We start from the raw sequence: 24,176 nt of genomic DNA on the forward strand, positions 1-24,176 counted from the left end.
GTTTGCCAGCCATGTACGATATTGTTATGTTACAAAAGAGGGGGGATCGTCGAGGGACATCGCGTATTTTCTTTAAGATACGTCATTTCCATGATAAATTGGTTCACAGATATACGTTTTTATTCCAACAGATCTAGATCGGACCATAACCAGTGGTGTAGTGGTTGTGAGAAAAGTCAAACTAACTATGCTATGTCACTAAGAAATCAATATCTGTACAACTTCCGCTCCAGAAGTAGACGTCTGTCTGAACCGGAAGTGGATTATTCTCACTGTATGACTGTATAAAGGCTGAATATATTGTATTGTATTGTATTGTGTTGTGTTGTCTGTAGGGTCCAGGTTGTGTTGTCTGTAGGGTTCAGGTTGTGTTGTCTGTAGGGTTCAGGTTGTCTGTAGGGTTCAGGTTGTGTTGTCTGTAGGGTTCAGGTTGTCTGTAGGGTTCAGGTTGTGTTGTCTGTAGGGTCCAGGTTGTGTTGTCTGTAGGGTCCAGGTTGTGTTGTCTGTAGGGTCCAGGTTGTGTTGTCTGTAGGGTTCAGATTGTGTTGTCTGTAGGGTTCAGGTTGTGTTGTCTCTGTAGGGTTCAGGGTTGTGTTGTCTGTAGGGTTCAGGTTGTGTTGTCTGTAGGGTCCAGGTTGTGTTGTCTGTAGGGTTCAGGTTGTGTTGTCTGTAGGGTCCAGGTTGTGTTGTCTGTAGGGTTCAGATTGTGTTGTCTGTAGGGTTCAGGTTGTCTGTAGGGTCCAGGTTGTGTTGTCTGTAGGGTCCAGGTTGTGTTGTCTGTAGGGTTCAGGTTGTGTTGTCTGTAGGGTCCAGGTTGTGTTGTCTGTAGGGTTCAGGGTTGTGTTGTCTGTAGGGTTCAGGTTGTGTTGTCTGTAGGGTCCAGGTTGTGTTGTCTGTAGGGTTCAGGTTGTGTTGTCTGTATGGTCCAGGTTGTGTTGTCTGTAGGGTCCAGGTTGTGTTGTCTGTAGGGTTCAGGTTGTGTTGTCTGTAGGGTTCAGGTTGTGTTGTCTGTAGGGTTCAGGTTGTGTTGTCTCTGTAGGGTTCAGGTTGTCTGTAGGGTCCAGGTTGTGTTGTCTGTAGGGTTCAGGTTGTGTTGTCTGTAGGGTCCAGGTTGTGTTGTCTGTAGGGTTCAGGTTGTGTTGTCTGTAGGGTTCAGGTTGTGTTGTCTGTAGGGTTCAGGTTGTGTTGTCTGTAGGGTTCAGGTTGTGTTGTCTGTAGGGTCCAGGTTGTGTTGTCTGTAGGGTCCAGGTTGTGTTGTCTGTAGGGTCCAGGTTGTGTTGTCTGTAGGGTCCAGGTTGTGTTGTCTGTAGGGTCCAGGTTGTGTTGTCTGTAGGGTTCAGGTTGTGTTGTCTGTAGGGTTCAGGTTGTGTTGTCTGTAGGGTCCAGGTTGTGTTGTCTGTAGGGTCCAGGTTGTGTTGTCTGTAGGGTCCAGGTTGTGTTGTCTGTAGGGTCCAGGTTGTGTTGTCTGTAGGGTTCAGATTGTGTTGTTTCAAGTATGATTCATAAAGTCAATATACAAACGTAAAAGTTTAGTTAGACGGATATCCGTAACAAAGAGTCGTCAAATTGCGTGCAGTGCGTTCGATGCAAGAACTATTTAACACCGAGATGTCATTTCCAGAATCCACAATAAACTGGTAGAGCACAACGAATCTTTGTGTCCTGGTTTATTAATGATTTCATTATCATGTTATCATGTTTATTTCATAAGACACGTGTCGATACGCTTGACTGACCTAATGGACTGACACATTGTCGGTACCCATCACTACTACTGTCCTTTCCTCTAGTTCTACTCAACTCAATATTCAGGTCTATCTTGTTTGCTATATTGATCATTTTTCTCATTGATTAAACCGTCTGCCCCGTTTCCTGCCAATATAGAATCCGTACAGGGTCAAGGTACATGTAATAGCAGTCCTCATCCGGAAGACGGCTTGTCCTTTCGGAAAACCGTATGACCATGGAGGATTTGTGAGGATGATTTAAACAGCCAAAAAGTAGCACAACATGTATATCGGTGATTGAAGGGCACTTGCACAACACCAGAATGACCACCAACGATTCTGGTCGGATGTTAAAGTGTTGTAGGCGATGACGGATCGGTATCGGGAAAAGGGTGTGCCAAGGGAGACTCGGAAATCTGGAATCGATAGACGCCATTATTGTAAAAGTAATCATATTTCTCCTTTTAAGTCCATGTTATGACAGGCGCCCATTTCTGGAAACGTGACAGACAGCCGGTAATTTACATTTGGTACAAGCATTATCAGCTTCGACCATAAAACGTCTGTGGGCTAATTACTAGTCACAGACAAAAAATATCACAGACACCGCCATGTCACATCCCAAAGACTGACGTTAAAACGACAAATTAATAAATACTTACGTCTGTCAAAACTCAATGTCTGTGAAAGAAAGAAAGAAAAAGAAAGAAAGAAAAAGGGAAAGAAAGAAAGAAAGAATGAAAGAAAGAAAGAAAGAATGAAAAGAAAAAGAAAGAAAACAGACTCACTAATACGTGTAACTAGCAAATCTCCTGTACGGACGTATCTAAATCATATCTTTTGTAACCGTGTGGTTCATGCCATGGTCGTAAAGATGACGTGACCAAAATGGCGGATAGAGGTGATGGTGAGACATCGCGACCTGGGGCCCTGCCAAGTGTGGGTCACACAGGTCACATAGAGGAGGGGCGGGGCAAGTGTGGGTCACACAGGTCACATAGAGGAGGGGCGGGGCAAGTGTGGGTCACACAGGTCACATAGAGGAGGGGCGGGGCAAGTGTGGGTCACACAGGTCACATAGAGGAGGGGCGGGGCAAGTGTGGGTCACACAGGTCACATAGAGGAGGGCGGGGCAAGTGTGGGTTACACAGGTCACATAGAGGAGGGGCGGGGCAAGTGTGGGTCACACAGGTCACATAGAGGAGGGGCGGGGCAAGTGTGGGTCACACAGGTCACATAGAGGAGGGGCGGGGCAAGTGTGGGTCACACAGGTCACATAGAGGAGGGGCGGGGCAAGTGTGGGTCACACAGGTCACATAGAGGAGGGCGGGGCAAGAGGGCAGTATGAGTCAGGCATCTAACTGACACCTACATCGAAAAATATTTGTTTGTGTCATCATAACGGGCACTGTCTTAAAATACACTGCATAACTCAAATTTAATTCTGCTTAGGAGATAAGTCCAGAGCCGAGAGGCATTATACAGAAACAACTTGAAATACAGTAATACAAAAAAAACCAAAAAAACAATCCTGATAATCTAGAAATCTACAAAAGTTTACAATAAGACGCTTATTTGAAATAAAAAGCATCCCCTTCATTTTATATGGATACTTGTAATAATAATTTGGAATAAATTTGTTTCTGTGTTGTAGTATTTGTACAAATAACGGTGTTCATCTCAAATTTCGTCAACACAAATTGTACACATTCTATCTTGACGTGAGATATCCCTCGAGCGTTTTACTGGAAATTTCATACCAGCAGCTAATAATTCATCTCAATCTGTTCCGTCTTTCTCAGTAAGTTCAATTAAATACTACGCAAATATGAATTCACATTTGAATATATTCTAAAACTATCTTCGAGATGAAATCCCAAATCATTAAACCACTGTAGTAGTTGATTGTTAGCGATGCCTTATCCGCAGTACTTGTATTGTTAAAAAGATAAAATTTACATAAGTTTCCCATCCCCCTTGCCTCTACTTACAATTTCAATTGTTGTTATTTAATTGGCATATCTAAACTGACCCAAAGTCGGAAACCCATGAGACTCTTTCTTGCAGTTTGTTTCCCGGCGATGATACTGGGCACGGCTATAATCGTCCTATCAGTAATTATCAGACAGCCGTTTTATTTTCTGGCATTTCTGAATATGAAGCACTTTGTTTTGGATGTGATGTGTGTCATTAAGACGAAATCTCGCTTACGAGACATCCGGGCAATGAAATACGAATATCCCCACTGAACCAAATTCTCGCATAAAAATCTTTGCAGTAATCCCCATTCGTTGCTCTTTTTCATTATGGAAATCGCCATTTTATGTAAACGTACGACTGCCTGGTTTTATTGAGATGGTTCGCGGATCTAGGTCAGCAGGATACCGCACTGTTCCTGATTAGCGCCCCCTACCGTGCTACATTTCTTAGTTATTACCGAACAGAACATCGACCCTGTGGTCTTTAAAGCAAATACGTCTGATACATGGCCAATATGCATGAACGATTTTTTAAACGTTTGTAAGCAGCGGAGGTTTTTGTAGATCATCACTTTTTAATGATAGCAGATTATCGATCTGTTTTGCATATTTAGTACGATTGCTGCTCCACAAAGCAAGGCTCTATACAATGATCCATACCCCAGTTTATAACCTAACCGCTATTATTGCAACGTTAACTGCTCGTAAAATGCAGACAAGTTTACCGACAGGTGGAGCTTTGATACAGAGGAATGTGGCATATGCTGCCAACTATTGCATACACATTTTTGTAAGTTCAAACAAATAAATATGCAGAGGTCCATCAAGGGTTAAGTTCCGAGGACCCCAAACCACAGATGGCACCACTTCAATAACACGTTATCGCTTCTGTGTCAAAATGCATTTGTTTAGTTTTAAAAGAGAATCTTCGATCGAAAATAGTCAAATACGACCGGTGAGTTATATGTACTTGGTCCGGAGGCTGACAGGGGATGGTTAAACTGTTACACCCGCCGTATACTGGTCCGGAGGCTGACAGGAGATGGTTAATCTGTTACACCCGCCGTATACTGGGTCCGGAGGCTGACAGGGGATGGTTAATCTGTTACACCCGCCGTATACTGGGTCCGGAGGCTGACAGGATATGGTTAATCTGTTACATCCGCGGTATACTGGTCCGGAGGCTGACAGTAGATGGCTAATCTGTTACACCCGCCGTATACTGGGTCCGGAGGCTGACAGGATATGGTTAATCTGTTACACCCGCCGTATACTGGGTCCGGAGGCTGACAGGAGATGGTTAATATGTTACACCCGCCGTATACTGGGTCCGGAGGCTGACAGGATATGGTTAATCTGTTACACCCGCCGTATACTGGGTCCGGAGGCTGACAGGAGATGGTTAATATGTTACACCCGCCGTATACTGGTCCGGAGGCTGACAGGAGATGGTTAATCTGTTACACCCGCCGTATACTGGGTCCGGAGGCTGACAGGAGATGGTTAATCTGTTACACCCGCCGTATACTGGGTCCGGAGGCTGACAGGAGATGGTTAATCTGTTACACCCGCCGTATACTGGGTCCAGAGGCTGACAGGAGATGGTTAATCTGTTACACCCGGCCTATACTGGTCCGGAGGGCTGACAGGGGATGGTTAATATATTACACCCGCCGTATACTGGGTCCGGAGGCTGACAAGAGATGGTTAATCTGTTACACCCGCCGTATACTGGTCCGGAGGCTGACAGGGGATGGTTAATCTGTTACACCCGCCGTATACTGGGTCCGGAGGCTGACAGGAGATGGTTAATCTGTTACACCCGCCGTATACTGGGTCCGGAGGCTGACAGGAGATGGTTAATCTGTTACACCCGCCGAATACTGGGTCCGGAGGATGACAGGAGATGGTTAATCTGTTACACCCGCCGTATACTGGGTCCGGAGGCTGACAGGAGATGGTTAATCTGTTACACCCGCGGTATACTAGGTCCAGAGGCTGACAGGGGATGGTTAATCTGTTACACCCCGGGGTGCCCTAGCCCGTATTACACCTCAGTGTGATATCGGCCATTAGATCGCCGTAACCAGCGGCATCAACATGTTTCTAACCCATGCGATAAATTGGCTGAAGACAGAATGGCGTGAAAGGGACATATGAAATAGATACTCCTCATGTAACACATTTTCACGTGTCTGAGTATTCAAATAAAACCTTACTTTGGAACTCGCTTGATAAACTGATGTCTATACGGTACAAATTGAATATGCGACGAATACTCCCCCCCACCCCTCTAAAACACATACGCACACCCACACAAAAATGTTCAAACTAGGACATGATGTCAATAGGAGGAGGAGGAGGACGAGGAGGAGGAGGAGGACGAGGAGGAGGAGGAGGAGGACGAGTAGGAGGAGGAGGACGAGGAGGAGGAGGAGGACGAGGAGGAGGAGGAGGACGAGGACGAGGAGTACGAGTAGGAGGAGGAGGACGAGTGGTGTTTGACTATTTGTTATACATCCTGATCAGTAGATGGAAGTTATGTGTCTGAACAGTGGACCGCCATTACAAGTTCCCATCCACCCTATCACCCTAGTACTGTTACACACGCACCACTACGTACATAACACCAACGGAATCTTGTCAATAGACCCATCAAAGTTGAGATGTACCCGGACATCAATATGGGAGCCTCAGGCGGTTAACACTTCCGGGTGGCAGATGGCTCCTACCTGGTTAATGGGTTCAGATACAATAACTGGAGGGCGTCATTAAGTAAACAGTACACAATGATAACGCTCCATTCACAGGGACTTGGCACGGATTGCCTATTTATGGCCCTATATATATACATTTGTGCCAAGTCCCTGTTCGCTCAACATTAAGCTACCGACACTTAGATTTGTAATGTCGGCTGTGTACGTTCGGCTAAAACAATGAATATTACATAGCTCTACACGTAAGACAATTTGGTTGCCAGTAGGATAAAAGTCTATAAGGTGTTGGAAATGGTACCCCGGGGACAAACCTAACTCTGAATCGAGTTCGGTATCCTGTCTGTTGTACATCCTGATGGTGCCGAATCTCCCCGGGATTCCAGAGGCACTTATCCTCATCCCGAGGTTTAAAACTTCTATTTACCTAAAGCATATCAGCTACGTAGCTACTGGACCATACCCACACATTCCTAACACACGTGTAGTAGCGGGGATTGATACGGAGGCTGGGTCACAGGGCATCCCAACGTCAATCAATTGTAGTAATTATCTCCAAGGCCTAATATTAGTGGCTCTAACTCGATATACGTTACTGCCTGACCCCCACCCCCCCCCCCCCCCCCCCAAATCTCCGCGGAAAGTTATACATGAATAGCGGCATTGGATTCTCCACACGTGTGCTGTGAGTGTATGTGTAAGATGCAATGCTCGTGAGCACACACATAACATAGGTCGCCACGCCCTGTTGACAGACACTGGTATCCCCTGGTATATATAGTATCGATACAAAACCTCATACAGACAAGTTTTGTCTGTCATACCTGTTTTAATAAAACAGTGATTGTCAGGCTGGCCAATCGATTGAACCGCCACGTGAATAGCAGAGTAAGTAAGCATGGCAGAAATAGACATATATATCGACAACATGGCTTACCCTCCCGGCTCTTGGTCCTCCATATTTGTAATTACAAGATCATGCAATGAGTTCTGTCACGAATGTCAATGGGTCAATACATGAATACCTCCTTGTTTCTATAACAACGCGCACACTTTATGATAATCTTCGGTCGATGTAACGTCAACACATTGATATGCTCGGTGAAACACTGCAGTCCCCCGATAGCGGGATTTTCTCTCCCTTCACTACGCCTGGTAATCCCAGCAACACACTAATACATGTAACAGTTGGTCCAGAGGCTGAGTGGACCAATCCCGCCACAATTGAATTTCTCACTTGAGCTATCCTCCGTCACGTGGAACACTGACCCCCGTTCGTACGTCGAGATAAACACCAGGCCGGTATGAATCCTCACTTATCACACACGTAACTCTAAGCACAGATAATGAATTCAAAGTCACACATCTGGAGGCGGGAAGTCGAATGAGAGATACCCCAGGTCACATGATTCGCGCCATTACTTGCTTGAGCATAGTGCAAGAGGTATCCGAATGGTCTTCCGGAATGCCGAACTAATTGATAAGAGGCGGTGTCTATAGAGAATGTAAACCAGCTCCCGTACCCCTCCGCGAGTCGACATGCATTGACGACCAGGATGTCAGCAGCCCGTGGTATGTTCATTGCAGTCAATGGAACTATCGATCGGCGGTTACGTGTGAGCTGTACCGTCATTAGTAATTAATGACAAAAACTGGGAAATCCACCCTCGACTGTTCGTATATATACTGTATATTCCACTCATCAACAGACAACACAATTGGAAGGCTTCCTTTCTCTCGACCTTCCGATTTTAAGATAATCGGAGAAATGTTATGAAACATTACAAAACAATTTTACTTGAGTCATACAACAAGTATGTGCGCCTGTGTGTTACTGATGAGAAGGCCACTGTCTGCCCAGGGGGGACGTCGTTATGTCTGCCCGGGGGAATGTCGCTATGTCTCCCGGGGGACGTCGCTGGGAGGGGGGGGGGGGGGGGGGGTGTCGTTATGTCACCCCTGGATGAGGACATTGATATCGACGATCACTATCGCTTGTTGAATCACCAACACACTAATGTCACCGGCAAACTTATCGAACATGAACCACAGTTACTCGTAACAGGCGTTTGTGGTCACAATGGAGTGATTGTCGGAAAACGAAATCAAGATCCTTGAAATATCAAACAGATGTATTACAATCAACGAATATTGGACATACATTTTATATTAATGAAATCAATACAACAATCATGACGAAAAATGCACGTGCCGACAAAAGACATTGGTTATGACTCACAGGAGTACTCGGGTCACCGTGCTCTTTACAGTTATCAAATAATACTGGTTCATATTACTGTCAAGAATAGGATCGAACAAAAACAAAAAACAAAAACAAAAAACAAAAAACGCCGCACTTCATACTACAATTCTTATTGTATTAAAAAAGAAGAACAACTTTTGAACAAGTAAAGGTGCAAGTTTTCAAATATTACAAGAACGTTATCTACAATGTCGTGTGTGGTGACGGGTAAAACTACAATGTCGTGTGTGGTGACGGGATACGGGGTAAAACTACAATGTCGTGTGTGGTGACGGGTAAAACTACAATGTCGTGTGTGGTGACGGGTAAAACTACAATGTCGTGTGTGGTGACGGGATACGGGGTAAAACTACAATGTCGTGTGTGGTGACGGGATACGGGGTAAAACTACAATGTCGTGTGTGGTGACGGGATACGGGTAAAACTACAATGTCGTGTGTGGTGACGGGTAAAACTACAATGTCGCGTGTGTTGACGGGATACGGGGTAAAACTACAATGTCGTGTGTGGTGACGGGATACGGGTAAAACTACAATGTCGTGTGTGGTGACGGGATACGGGGTAAAACTACAATGTCGTGTGTGGTGACGAGATACGGGTAAAACTACAATGTCGTGTGTGGTGACGGGTAAACTACAATGTCGTGTGTGGTGACGGGATACGGGGTAAAACTACAATGTCGTGTGTGGTGACGGGTAAAACTACAATGTCGTGTGTGGTGACGGGTAAAACTACAATGTCGTGTGTGGTGACGGGTAAAACTACAATGTCGTGTGTGGTGACGGGTAAAACTACAATGTCGTGTGTGGTGACGGGATACGGGGTAAAACTACAATGTCGTGTGTGGTGACGGGATACGGGGTAAACTACAATGTCGTGTGTGGTGACGGGATACGGGGTAAAACTACAATGTCTTGTGTTGGTAACGGGTAAACTACAATGTCGTGTGTGGTGACGGTAAAACTACAATGTCGTGTGTGGTGACAGGTAAAACTACAATGTCGGTGTGTGGTGACGGGATACGGGGTAAAACTACAATGTCGTGTGTGATGACGGGAAAAAATACAATGTCGTGTGTGGTGACGGGTAAAACTACAATGTCGTGTGTGGTGACGGGTAAAACTACAATGTCGTGTTTGGTGACGGGATACGGGGTAAAACTACAATGTCGTGTGTGGTGACGGGTAAAACTACAATGTCGTGTGTGGTGACGGGTAAAACTACAATGTCGTGTGTGGTGACGGGTAAATCTACAATGTCGTGTGTGGTGACGGGATACGGGTAAAACTACAATGTCGTGTGTGGTGACGGGATACGGGTAAAACTACAATGTCGTGTGTGGTGACGGGATACGGGTAAAACTACAATGTCGTGTGTGGTGACGGGATACGGGTAAAACTACAATATCGTGTGTGGTGACGGGATACGGGTAAAACTACAATGTCGTGTGTGGTGACGGGTAAAACTACAATGTCGTGTGTGGTGACGGGATACGGGTAAAACTACAATGTCGTGTGTGGTGACGGGATACGGGTAAAACTACAATGTCGTGTGTGGTGACGGGATACGGGGTAAAACTACAATGTCGTGTGTGGTGACGGGTAAATCTACAATGTCGTGTGTGGTGACGGGACACGGGTAAAACTACAATGTCGTGTGTGGTGACGGGTAAAACTACAATGTCGTGTGTGGTGACGGGTAAATCTACAATGTCGTGTGTGGTGACGGGTAAATCTGCAATGTCGTGTGTGGTGACGGGATACGGGTAAAACTACAATGTCGTGTGTGGTGAGGGGATACGAGTAAAACTACAATGTCGTGTGTGGTGACGGGATACGGGGTAAAACTACAATGTCGTGTGTGGTGACGGGTAAAACTACAATGTCGTGTGTGGTGACGGGTAAAACTACAATGTCGTGTGTGGTGACGGGTAAAACTACAATGTCGTGTGTGGTGACGGGTAAAACTACAATGTCGTGTGTGGTGACGGGTAAAACTACAATGTCGTGTGTGGTGACGGGTAAACCTACAATGTCGTGTGTGGTGACGGGATACGGGTAAAACTACAATGTCGTGTGTGATGACGGGATACGGGTAAAACTACAATGTCATGTGTGGTGACTGGTAAACTACAATGTCGTGTGTGGTGACGGGTAAAACTACAATGTCGTGTGTGGTGACGGGATACGGGGTAAAGCTACAATGTCGGATGTGGTGACGAGATACGAGGTAAAACTATAATGTCGTGTGTGGTGACGGGTAAAACTACATGTCGTGTGTGGTGACGGGTAAAACTACAATGTCGTGTGTGGTGACGGGTAAAACTACAATGTCGTGTGTGGTGACGGGTAAAAACTACAATGTCGTGTGTGGTGACGGGATACGGGTAAACTACAATTCGTGTGTGTGACGGGTAAAATCTACAATGTCGTGGGTGGTGACGGATAAAACTACAATGTCGTGTGTGGTGACGGGATACGGGTAACACTACAATGTCGTGTGTGGTGACGGGATACGGGGTAAAACTACAATGTCGTGTGTGGTAACGGTAAACTACAATGTCGTGTGTGGTGACGGGTAAAACTACAATGTCGTGTGTGGTGACAGGTAAAACTACAATGTCGTGTGTGGTGACGGGATACGGGGTAAAACTACAATGTCGTGTGTGATGACGGGAAAAAATACAATGTCGTGTGTGGTGACGGGTAAAACTACAATGTCGTGTGTGGTGACGGGTAAAACTACAATGTCGTGTTTGGTGACGGGATACGGGTAAAACTACAATGTCGTGTGTGGTGACGGGTAAAACTACAATGTCGTGTGTGGTGACGGGATACGGGGTAAAACTACAATGTCGTGTGTGGTGACGGGTAAAACTACAATGTCGTGTGTGGTGACGGGTAAAACTACAATGTCGTGTGTGGTGACGGGTAAATCTACAATGTCGTGTGTGGTGAGGGGATACGGGTAAAACTACAATGTCGTGTGTGGTGACGGGATACGGGTAAAACTACAATGTCGTGTGTGGTGACGGGATACGGGTAAAACTACAATGTCGTGTGTGGTGACGGGATACGGGTAAAACTACAATATCGTGTGTGGTGACGGGAGACGGGTAAAAACTACAATGTCGTGTGTGGTGACGGGGTAAACTACAATGTCGTGTGTGGTTACGGATACGGGGTAAAACTACAATGTCGTGTGTGGTGACGGGATACGGGTAAAACTACAATGTCGTGTGTGGTGGACGGGATACGGGGTAAAACTACAATGTCGTGTGTGGTGACGGGTAAATCTACAATGTCGTGGGTGGTGACGGATAAAACTACAATGTCGTGTGTGGTGACGGGTAAAACTACAATGTCGTGTGTGGTGACGGGTAAATCTACAATGTCGTGTGTGGTGACGGGTAAATCTGCAATGTCGTGTGTGGTGACGGATACGGGTAAAAACTACAATGTCGTGTGTGTGAGGGATACGGGTAAAACTACAATGTCTGTGTGTGACGGGATACGGGTAAAACTACAATGTCGTGTGTGGTGACGGGTAAAACTACAATGTCGTGTGTGGTGACGGGTAAACTACAATGTCGTGTGTGGTGACGGGTAAAACTACAATGTCGTGTGTGGTGACGGGTAAAACTACAATGTCGTGTGTGGTGACGGGTAAAACTACAATGTCGTGTGTGGTGACGGGATACGGGTAAAACTACAATGTCGTGTGTGGTGACGGGATACGGGTAAAACTACAATGTCGTGTGTGGTGACGGGATACGGGGTAAAACTACAATGTCGTGTGTGGTGACGGGTAAAAGCTACAATGTCGTGTGTGGTGACGGGGACACGGGTAAAACTACAATGTCGTGTGTGGTGACGGGTAAAACTACAATGTCGTGTGTGGTGACGGGTAAATCTACAATGTCGTGTGTGGTGACGGGTAAATCTGTAATGTCGTGTGTGGTGACGGGATACGGGTAAAACTACAATGTCGTGTGTGGTGAGGGATACGAGTAAAACTACAATGTCGTGTGTGGTGACGGGATACGGGGTAAAACTACAATGTCCGTGTGTGGTGACGGGTAAACTACAATGTCGTGTGTGGTGACGGGTAAAACTACAATGTCGTGTGTGGTGACGGGTAAAACTACAATGTCGTGTGTGGTGACGGGGAAAAACTACAATGTCGTGTGTGGTGACGGGTAAAACTACAATGTCGTGTGTGGTGACGGGTAAAACTACAATGTCGTGTGTGGTGAGGGGGGTAAACCTACAATGTCCGTGTGTGGTGACGGGATACGGGTAAAACTACAATGTCGTGTGTGATGACGGGATACGGGTAAAACTACAATGTCATGTGTGGTGACGGGTAAAACTACAATGTCGTGTGTGGTGACGGGTAAAACTACAATGTCGTGTGTGGTGACGGATACGGGTAAAACTACAATGTCCGTATGTGGTGACGAGATACGAGGTAAAACTATAATGTCGTGTGTGGTGACGGGTAAATCTGCAATGTCGTGTGTGGTGACGGGTAAAACTACAATGTCGTGTGTGGTGAGGGGGTAAAACTACAATGTCGTGTGTGGTGACGGGATTAAAAACTACAATGTCGTGTGTGGTGACGGGTAATAACGGGTAAAACTACAATTGTCGTGTGTGGTGACGGGTGTAAAATCTACAATGTCGTGGGTGTGGTGACGGATTATTAAAACTACAATGTCGTGTGTGGTGACGGGATACGGGTAAAACTACAATGTCGTGTGTGGTGACGGGAAAATACGGGGGGTAAAACTACAATGTCGTGTGTGGTAAACGGGTAAAAACTACAATGTGTGTGTGGGGTACGGGTAAATCTACAATGTCGTGTGTGGTGACGGGGTAAACTGCAATGTCGTGTGTGGTGACGGGATACGGGTAAAACTACAATGTGTGGTGTGGTGACGGGATACGGGGTAAAACTACAATGTCGTGTGTGGTGACGGGATACGGGGTAAAACTACAATGTCGTGTGTGGTGACGGGTAAAACTACAATGTCGTGTGTGGTGACGGGTAAAACTACAATGTCGTGTGTGGTGACGGGTAAAACTACAATGTCGTGTGTGGTGACGGGTAAAACTACAATGTCGTGTGTGGTGACGGGTAAAACTAAAATGTCGTGTGTGGTGACGGGTAAAACTACAATGTCGTGTGTGGTGACGGGTAAACCTACAATGTCGTGTGTGGTGACGGGATACGGGTAAAACTACAATGTCGTGTGTGATGACGGGATACGGGTAAAACTACAATGTCATGTGTGGTGACGGGTAAAACTACAATGTCGTGTGTGGTGACGGGTAAAACTACAATGTCGTGTGTGGTGACGGGATACGGGTAAAACTACAATGTCGTATGTGGTGACGAGATACGAGGTAAAACTATAATGTCGTGTGTGGTGACGGGTAAAACTACAATGTCGTGTGTGGTGACGGGTAAAACTACAATGTCGTGTGTGGTGACGGGTAAAACTACAATGTCGTGTGTGGTGACGGGATACGGGTAAAACTACAATGTCGTGTGTGGTGACGGGTAAATCTACAATGTCGTGGGTGGTGACGGATAAAACTACAATGTCGTGTGTGGTGACGGGATACGGGTAACACTACAATGTCGTGTGTGGTGACGAGATACGGGGTAAAACTACAATGTCGTGTGTGGTGACGGGATACGGGGTAAAACTACAATGTCGTGTGTGGTGACGGGATACGGGGTAAAACTACAATGTCGTGTGTGGTGACGGGATACGGGTAAAACTACAATGTCGTGTGTGGTGACGGGATACGGGGTAAAACTACAATGTCGTGTGTGGTGACGGGTAAAACTACAATGTCGTGTGTGGTGACGGGTAAAACTACAATGTCGTGTGTGGTGACGGGTAAAACTACAATGTCGTGTGTGGTGACGGGATACGGGTAAAACTACAATGTCGTGTGTGGTGACGGGTAAAACTACAATGTCGTGTGTGGTGACGGGGTAAATCTACAATGTCGTGTGTGGTGACGGGTAAATCTACAATGTCGTGTGTGGTGACGGGATACGGGTAAAACTACAATGTCGTGTGTGGTGACGGGATACGGGTAAAACTACAATGTCGTGTGTGGTGACGGGATACGGGGTAAAACTACAATGTCGTGTGTGGTGACGAGATACGGGTAAAACTACAATGTCGTGTGTGGTGACGGGTAAAACTACAATGTCGTGTGTGGTGACGAGATACGGGGTAAAACTACAATGTCGTGTGTGGTGACGGGATACGGGGTAAAACTACAATGTCGTGTGTGGTGACGGGTAAAACTACAATGTCGTGTGTGGTGACGGGTAAATCTACAATGTCGTGTGTGGTGACGGGATACGGGTAAAACTACAATGTCGTGTTTGGTGACGGGATACGGGTAAAACTACAATGTCGTGTGTGGTGACGGGTAAAACTACAATGTCGTGTGTGGTGACGGGTAAAACTACAATGTCGTGTGTGGTGACGGGATACGGGTAAAACTACAATGTCGTGTGTGGTGACGGGATACGGGTAAAACTACAATGTCGTGTGTGGTGACGGGATACGGGTAAAACTACAATGTCGTGTGTGGTGACGGGATACGGGGTAAAACTACAATGTCGTGTGTGGTGACGGGATACGGGGTAAAACTACAATGTCGTGTGTGGTGACGGGTAAATCTACAATGTCGTGTGTGGTGACGGGTAAAACTACAATGTCGTGTGTAGTGACGGGTAAAACTACAATGTCGTGTGTGGTGACGGGATACGGGTAAAACTACGATGTCGTGTGTGGTGACGGGTAAAACTACAATGTCGTGTGTGGTGACGGGATACGGGGTAAAACTACAATGTCGTGTGTGGTGACGAGATACGGGGTAAAACTAAAATGTCGTGTTTGGGTGACGGATCCGGGGTTAAAAACTTACAATGTCGTGTGTTTTGTGGTGACGGGTAAACTACAGGTGTCGTGTGTGGGTGACGGGCTACGGGTACAACTACAATGTACGGTGTGTGGGTTGACGGGATACGGGGGTAAAACTACAATGGTCGCGTGTGTTGATGACGGGTTTATAAAACTACAATGTCGTGTGTGGCTGACGGGTTATAAAACTACCAATGTCGTGTTGTTGTGACGGGCATACGGGTATAAAAACTAACAATGTCGTGTGTGGTGACGGGTTTAAAACTACAATGTCGTGATGTGGTGACGGGATACGGGGTGTAAAACAATACAATGTCGTGTGTGGTGACGAGATACGGGGTTAAAACTAAAATTGTCGGTTGTGTGATGACGGGTAAAACTACAATGTCGTGTGTGGTGACGGGTAAAACTACAATGTCGTGTGTGGTGACGGGATACGGGGTAAAACTACAATGTCGTGTGTGGTGACGGGATACGGGTAAAACTATGACGTGTTTGTTTAAGACCAGTTTAAATATTAAATCAAGTATATATTGCCTTCGAGTGGATTGTAATGAAATGTCGGCCAATCTACAGTTTGAAGTTAACCGTACAATATGTAACTGCCTGATTTTATCTATAATGACAAATTGGACGACATGTCGATGATTTCTTTGTTGTCAATGACTAGCATAGTTTTATGTTTTTTTCTAACCGAAGTTTATTGTATATCTTCCAAATATGTTTCCATAGCACACAAGGTTATGAGTATTTACATGTAAGGAGGGGTTGCATGGTTGGATAACACCAAACGAGGCGACTATAATTCCCTAATTCTGAAGTCGAGAGACCAAGGTGAGGCACATCTTGTTTGCCTGTAATCTCATAAAGACCAAGATGGCTAATCCACTGGTCCGCAACCGAGTTTCAATCAGAAATCGTGTATAGCATTACAGCATCATCTCCCGCCGTAAATACCACGTGGTCTTCAGGTCGATGGAACAGTATGTGTAGGTATATATACTTGTCAGTTTAACCGACTCTGACGTCGGAGAGCCTATCTATAGAATTGATTTGATTTCGGTTTGGCTGACTGCAGTTGATTGCAAATGGAACATATTGGGGGGAATATACTCATATGTCTAGGAACTCCACTTAAAAATCCAATGATGTGCTACATGCAGTGTCCTTAACGCCGCCTTGTGCACGAGCGCACCACGTGGCACTGACAACTCGGTTAATTCCTCATACTCATGTTGAATTCGAAAATTGCGACTTAGCAGGAAACGTTTCAATCATGCCGAATTCCTCAAACAGATAATTACGAGTTAGAGAAATTACACGTATCTGTAAATATTATCTCTCAGAACTAATTATACATACACGTAAAAGTATAATCTCTCAGAACTAATTATACATACACGTAAAAGTATAATCTCTCAGAACTAATTATACATACACGTAAAAGTATAATCTCTCAGAACTAATTATACATACACGTAAAAGTATAATCTCTCTGAACTAATTATTCATACACGTAAAAGTATAATCTCTCAGAACTACAGTAATTACACGTTACGTAAATATGTTATCTCTCAAAATAACAGTAATTGCACATACATATAATGTACATGTAAAACTATTATCTCTTAGAACTAGTATACAAATGTACATACATGTAAAACTATTATCCCTCAGAACCCGTCATCAGTAGGAAACTCCTGTATAACGTAGTTGTATTATAGCTGAAAACTCGTAATATTGTTTGAATATATATGTGGAAAAATCTAGTCCAGTTATAGGTCAACATCAAAGTAAGGGGAGATTGTCAGTATCACATACGTCATAGAGGCATGTGGTCGAGGCTGTTAGATTTACCTCCCTTGGATAGAAAGGACCAGAGATGTATTTCAAGACTTCCAAATTAAACATCTATTATCTATTGTTCAAAATACAACCCTTCAGACATGCTTCCAATTATTATAGAACTTGGCACAATGTTGATTTTTGTTGGTCCTGATATAAATCTAATTAATCTAGAGTTGATATATCTATTGTCCTCAGATAAATCTAATTAATCTAGAGTTGATATATCTATTGTCCTCAGATAAATCTAATTAATCTAGAGTTGATATATCTATTGTCCTCAGATAAATCTACCTAATCTAGAGTTGATATATCTATTGTCCTCAGATAAATCTACCTAATCTAGAGTTGATATATCTATTGTCCTCAGATAAATCTACCTAATCTAGAGTTGATATATCTATTGTCCTCAGATAAACCTACCTAATCTAGAGTTGATAAATCTATTGTCCTCAGATAAATCTAATTAATCTAGAGTTGATATATCTATTGTCCTCAGATAAATCTAATTAATCTAGAGTTGATATATCTATTGTCCTCAGATAAATCTACCTAATCTAGAGTTGATATATCTATTGTCCTCAGATAAATCTACCTAATCTAGAGTTGATATATCTATTGTCCTCAGATAAATCTACCTAATCTAGAGTTGATATATCTATTGTCCTCAGATAAATCTACCTAATTTAGAGTTGATATATCTATTGTCCTCAGATAAATCTACCTACTCTAGAGTTGATATATCTATTGTCCTCAGAAAAATCTACCTAATCTAGAGTTGATATATCTATTGTCCTCAGATAAATCTACCTAATCTAGAGTTGATATATCTATTGTCCTCAGATAAATCTAATTAATCTAGAGTTGATATATCTATTGTCCTCAGATAAATCTAATTAATCTAGAATTGATATATATATTGTCCTCAGATAAATCTACCTAATCTAGAGTTGATATATCTATTGTCCTCAGAAAAATCTATCTAATCTAGAGTTGATATATCTATTGTCCTCAGATAAATCTAATAAAGCTAGAGTTGATAAATATATTGTCCTCAGATAAATCTAGGGTTGATATATTTATTGTCCTCAGATAAATCTACCTAATCTAGAGTTGATAAATCTATTGTCCTCAGATAAATCTACCTAATCTAGAGTTGATAAATATATTGTCCTCAGATAAATCTAATTAATCTAGAGTTGATATGTCTATTGTCCTCAGATAAACCTACCTAATCTAGAGTTGATAAATCTATTGTCCTCAGATAAATCTAGAGTTGATATATTTATTGTCATCAGATAAATCTAATTAAGCTAGAGTTGATATATCTATTGTCCTCAGATAAATCTAATTAAGCTAGAGTTGATATATCTATTGTTCTCAGATAAACCTACCTAATCTAGAGTTGATAAATCTATTGTCCTCAGATAAATCTAATTAAGCTAGAGTTGATGAATTTATTGTCCTCAGATAAATCTACCTAATCTAGAGTTGATATATCTATTGTCCTCAGATAAACCTACCTAATCTAGAGTTGATAAATCTATTGTCCTCAGATAAATCTAGAGTTGATATATTTATTGTCCTCAGATAAATCTAATTAAGCTAGAGTTGATATATCTATTGTCCTCAGATAAATCTAATTAAGCTAGAGTTGATATATCTATTGTTCTCAGATAAACCTACCTAATCTAGAGTTGATAAATCTATTGTCCTCACATAAATCTAATTAAGGTAGAGTTGATAAATTTATTGTCCTCAGATAAATCTACCTAATCTAGAGTTGATATATCTATTGTCCTCAGATAAATCTACCTAATCTAGAGTTGATAAATCTATTGTCCTCAGATAAATCTAATTAATCTAGAGTTGATATATCTATTGTCCTCAGATAAATCTAAATAATCTAGAGTTGATATATCTATTGTCCTCAGATAAATCTTATTAATCTAGAGTTGATATATCTATTGTCCTCAGATAAATCTACCTAATCTAGAGTTGATATATCTATTGTCCTCAGATAAATCTAGAGTTGATATATTTATTGTCATCAGATAAATCTAATTAATCTAGAGTTGATATATCTATTGTCCTCAGATAAATCTAATTAATCTAGAATTGATATATCTATTGTCCTCAGATAAATCTGCCTAATCTAGAGTTGATATATCTATTGTCCTCAGATTATCTATTGTTCTCAGATAAACCTACCTAATCTAGAGTTGATATATTATTACGTATTTAATACAGTCCGACATGATTAGCCAGCAAGAATTAAAGACTTCTTGAAATCAAATTTCAGTTTTTGTTGCCTTTGTTATATTTACTGGTAAATTACATTTTTTTTTTCAAATTATCAAACACTGAGAACATTCAACTGAAATTATCCAATTAATATCCAAGCTGAGTTTGGCTTGTTATTTTGTATTAAAACCAGATACTGATTATATCGTACTTTCCAACAGGTCAGTAAAACACCAGGACAGTTAAAATGTATTATACAAAGGTCAGTTCTGTAAGTTCAATCATTGATTAACAAAGCCAAAAGCTGGACAATAAAGAAAAATGTGTTTGTATTAGCTGCTTATCAATATATATATTGACGATCGAAATCCAAAGAATGTTACCAACCCCTTCCCCCAAAATAACAGACGGAAAAATCACAATAAAGAAATAAAAGAGAGAGCGAAAGAAAGAGAAAAAAAGCACACAAAAATACAACCAAATGAAAATGACAAAATACATAAGCGAAAAAAATACAAAACACTTAATGTAAGTGATTTAGTAGTATACTCCTGCATTCAGGTCCGAATTCTGATGAAAGGGCCTGACATTATGTGTTCACGCGGTTGTAAAGGGACATGTTTGCTTCATCGAGTTTTTTGGGTTTTTTTTTTTGGGGGCAGTACACCTAGCCAAAAGTTGGACTTTTTATTATTTCTGATAATTTCCTGAAGTAACAATCCCCGAGTTACCTCCCTTCAGCCATGATTTTATGTTATCGCTAAGTGTATGTGAAAACTTCTGTCGAATTATTTAGAGAATTTCATACCTAAATTAAAATGTCATACAGTGACAGAAAATAAACCACATGCACTAGCGATAAAATGTGAGAGGATATTAAGGTACCATAACGGCACAACAAAAGGTCACACATGCGTCTAAATACTATCTACATGGACAATAAAAAGACGGCAGCCACGTGCCTTACCTAGCTGATCGTTTGATTGGCCAGGGTCCCGAGGGTATGCTGTCTAAGATTATCACCTCGGAATACGTGGTGGGGCTGGGCTGCCGTTGGCGGCCCGAGATCTCGTTCGGATGGCTCGAGATTTCGTTATCACAGAAACTCGCTTTGTCAGCCTTCGTCTTTGGTGACGATCTGTCGCTGATAATAAATGCAAGGCAAAGGTAAGAATGGATGAAGGCAAGACAAACGTCAGGATAGTGAAATACAAACACGGAAAACTTAAAACTTCTCTCCAAAAACACCATTCAGCTTACATCATGTACGGGGCCTCTAAGTTACTGTCGGTCACAGACAGCTCTGGTGATCTCCTGAACGAAATATAGTGACAAGCTATTTAGCAAGAATGAAAACAAATTATAAGTTATTTTAATAATTATATACATTAGAAATATCGCTTGATGGTGATAAATAATCGCGCACAACAAAATAACATCAACCGATTGGGACATCATCGGGATACGTGTGAGATACTCCCGATAATAGAACCAAACGCCCAGACAGGATCGGGACAAGAAATGTGTCATGAAAAGGTCTCGTCACAACAATATATCCACGCATGCTTGAAACTCCACAACCCCAAATCCACGTAACAACATCAATTTACGTACAACAACGACTGGATACCTAGAGTGTGTAGGATAAGGAGTGAGTTGTAGGATTAGGAGGGAGTTGTAGGATTGTGTAGGATAAGGAGGGAGTTGTAGGATTGTGTAGGATTAGGAGGGAGTTGTAGGATTAGGAGGGAGTTGTAGGATTAGGAGGGAGTTGTAGGAGTTTGTAGGATTAGGAGGGAGTTGTAGGAGTGTGTAGGATTAGGAAGGAGTTGTAGGAGTGTGTAGGATTAGGAGGGAGTTGTAGGAGCGTGTAGGATTAGGAGGGAGTTGTAGGAGTTTGTAGGATTAGGGGAGTTGTAGGATTAGGAGGGCGTTGTAGGAGCGTGTAGGATTAGGAGGGAGTTGTAGGAGCGTGTAGGATTATGAGGGAGTTGTAGGAGTTTGTAGGATTAGGAGGGAGTTGTAGGAGCGTGTAGGATTAGGAGGGAGTTGTAGGAGCGTGTAGGATTAGGAGGGAGTTGTAGGAGCGTGTAGGATTAGGAGGGAGTTGTAGGAGTTTGTAGGATTAGGAGGGAGTTGTAGGAGCGTGTAGGATTAGGAGGGAGTTGTAGGAGTGTGTAGGATTAGGAGGAGTTGTAGGAGTTTGTAGGATTAGGAGGGAGTTGTAGGAGCGTGTAGGATTAGGAGGGAGTTGTAGGATTAGGAGGGAGTTGTAGGAGTTTGTAGGATTAGGAGGGAGTTGTAGGAGTGTGTAGGATTAGGGGTGAGTTGTAGGAGTGTGTAGGATTAGGAGGGAGTCGTAAGAGTGTGTAGGATTAGGAAGAAGTTGTAGGAGTGTGTAGGATTAGGAGGGAGTTGTATGTAGCGTTGTAGATAGGCGGGAGTTGTAAGGAGTGTTTAGGCTTAGGAGGCGTTGTAGGAGTGTGGTGTAGGATTTAAGGAGGAAGTTGTAGGAGTGGTAGGATTAGGAGGGAGAGTTGTGTAGGATTAGGAGGGGAGTTGTCATGAGTTTTGTAGGATTAGGAGGGAGTTGTAGGAGCGTGTAGGATTAGGAGGGAGGGAGTTGTAGGAGTTTGTTAGGATTAGGCGGAGTTGTAGGATTAGGAGGAGTTGTAAGTAGCGTGTATGATTAGAAGGGAGTGTAGGAGCGTGTAGGATATGAGGGAGTTGTATGTGGAGTTTGTAGATTAGGAGGAGTTGTAGGAGGGTTGTAAGGATTAGGAGGGGCGTTGTAGGAGCGTTGTAGGATTTGTAGGGATTTTAGTAGGAGTTGTTTTAAGGAGCGTGTAGGATTAGGAGGGAGTTGTAGGAGCGTGTAGGATTAGGAGGGAGTTGTAGGATTAGGAGGGAGTTGTAGGAGCGTGTAGGATTAGGAGGGAGTTGTAGGAGTTTGTAGGATTAGGAGGGAGTTGTAGGAGTTTGTAGGATTAGGAGGGAGTTGTAGGAGTTTGTAGGATTAGGAGGGAGTTGTAGGAGCGTGTAGGATTAGGAGGGAGTTGTAGGAGTGTGTAGGATTAGGAGGGAGTTGTAGGAGTTTGTAGGATTAGGAGGGAGTTGTAGGATTAGGAGGGAGTTGTAGGAGTGTGTAGGATTAGGAGGGAGTTGTAGGAGTGTGTAGGATTAGGAGGGAGTTGTAGGAGTTTGTAGGATTAGGAGGGAGTTGTAGGATTAGGAGGGAGTTGTAGGAGTGTGTAGGATTAGGAGGGAGTTGTAGGAGTGTGTAGGATTAGGAGGGAGTTGTAGGAGTGTGTAGGATTAGGAGGGAGTTGTAGGAGTGTGTAGGATTAGGAGGGAGTTGTAGGATTAGAGGGAGTTGTAGGAGCGTGTAGGATTAGGAGGGAGTTGTAGGAGTGTGTAGGATTAGGAGGGAGTTGTAGGAGTGTGTAGGATTAGGAGGGAGTTGTAGGAGTGTGTAGGATTAGGAGGGAGTTGTAGGAGTGTGTAGGATTACGAGGGAGTTGTAGGAGTGTGTAGGATTAAGAGGGAGTTGTAGGAGTTTGTAGGATAAGGAGGGGAGTTGTAGGATTACGAGGGAGTTGTAGGAGTGTGTAGGATTAAGAGGGAGTTGTAGGAGTTTGTAGGATAAGGAGGGAGTTGTAGGAGTGTGTAGGATTAGGAGGGAGTTGTAGGAGCGTGTAGGATTAGGAGGGAGTTGTAGGAGTGTGTAGGATTACGAGGGAGTTGTAGGAGTGTGTAGGATTATGAGGGAGTTGTAGGAGTGTGTAGGATTACGAGGGAGTTGTAGGAGTTTGTAGGATAAGGAGGGAGTTGTAGGATTACGAGGGAGTTGTAGGAGTGTGTAGGATTAGGAGGGAGTTGTAGGAGCGTGTAGGATTATGAGGGAGTTGTAGGAGTGTGTAGGATTAAGAGGGAGTTGTAGGAGTTTGTAGGATAAGGAGGGAGTTGTAGGAGTGTGTAGGATTACGAGGGAGTTGCAGGAGCGTGTAGGATTAGGAGGGAATTGTATGAGTATGTAGGATTAGGGGTGAGTTGTAGGAGTGTGTAGATAAGGAGGGAGTCATATGACTTTATGGGAGTAGGAGGGAGTAGGATTAAGGGGTAGTCGTAAGATTGTTTCCGGTTAGGGGGGAGTCGAAGAGAGTGAGTGGGATTAGGAGAGAGGCATTCATAGAAATATGTGGGATTAGGAGAGAGGCATTCATAGAAATATGTGGGATTAGGAGAGAGGCATTCATAGAAATATGTGGGATTAGGAGGAGTCGTAGAAGTGTGAAAATGAGGAGAGAGTTCGTAGGATTGTATGGAATAGGATGGAGTTGTAGGAGATTTTGGGATAAGGACGGAGTCCGAGGAGTGTATGGAGTGAGGAGAGAATCGTAAATTGGTGTAGGATTAGGAGGGAGTTTTAGGATTATGTTAGGATGGAAT

The 24,176-nt window shown here is 43.5% G+C and overlaps 1 protein-coding gene across 11 annotated transcripts in view; it reads right to left on the minus strand.

Moving 5' to 3' along the window:
- Positions 1-24,176, minus strand: part of LOC117326382 — a 138,459-nt gene that overhangs the window by 17,687 nt on the left and 96,596 nt on the right. For 5 of the 11 annotated variants that reach the window (XM_033883126.1, XM_033883122.1, XM_033883117.1 and 2 more), the window contains one exon: positions 20,695-20,871. In XM_033883126.1, coding sequence (XP_033739017.1) covers positions 20,695-20,871 — 177 coding nt within the window. Of the gene's footprint in view, positions 1-20,694; positions 20,872-20,987; positions 21,042-24,176 lie in introns of all 11 variants that reach the window. The other 6 variants (XM_033883118.1, XM_033883124.1, XM_033883116.1 and 3 more) reach the window with 2 other exon arrangements.

Source organism: Pecten maximus, chromosome 4 (genome assembly GCF_902652985.1).
Source record: "Pecten maximus chromosome 4, xPecMax1.1, whole genome shotgun sequence".
Taxonomy (NCBI): Eukaryota; Metazoa; Mollusca; class Bivalvia; order Pectinida; family Pectinidae; genus Pecten; species Pecten maximus.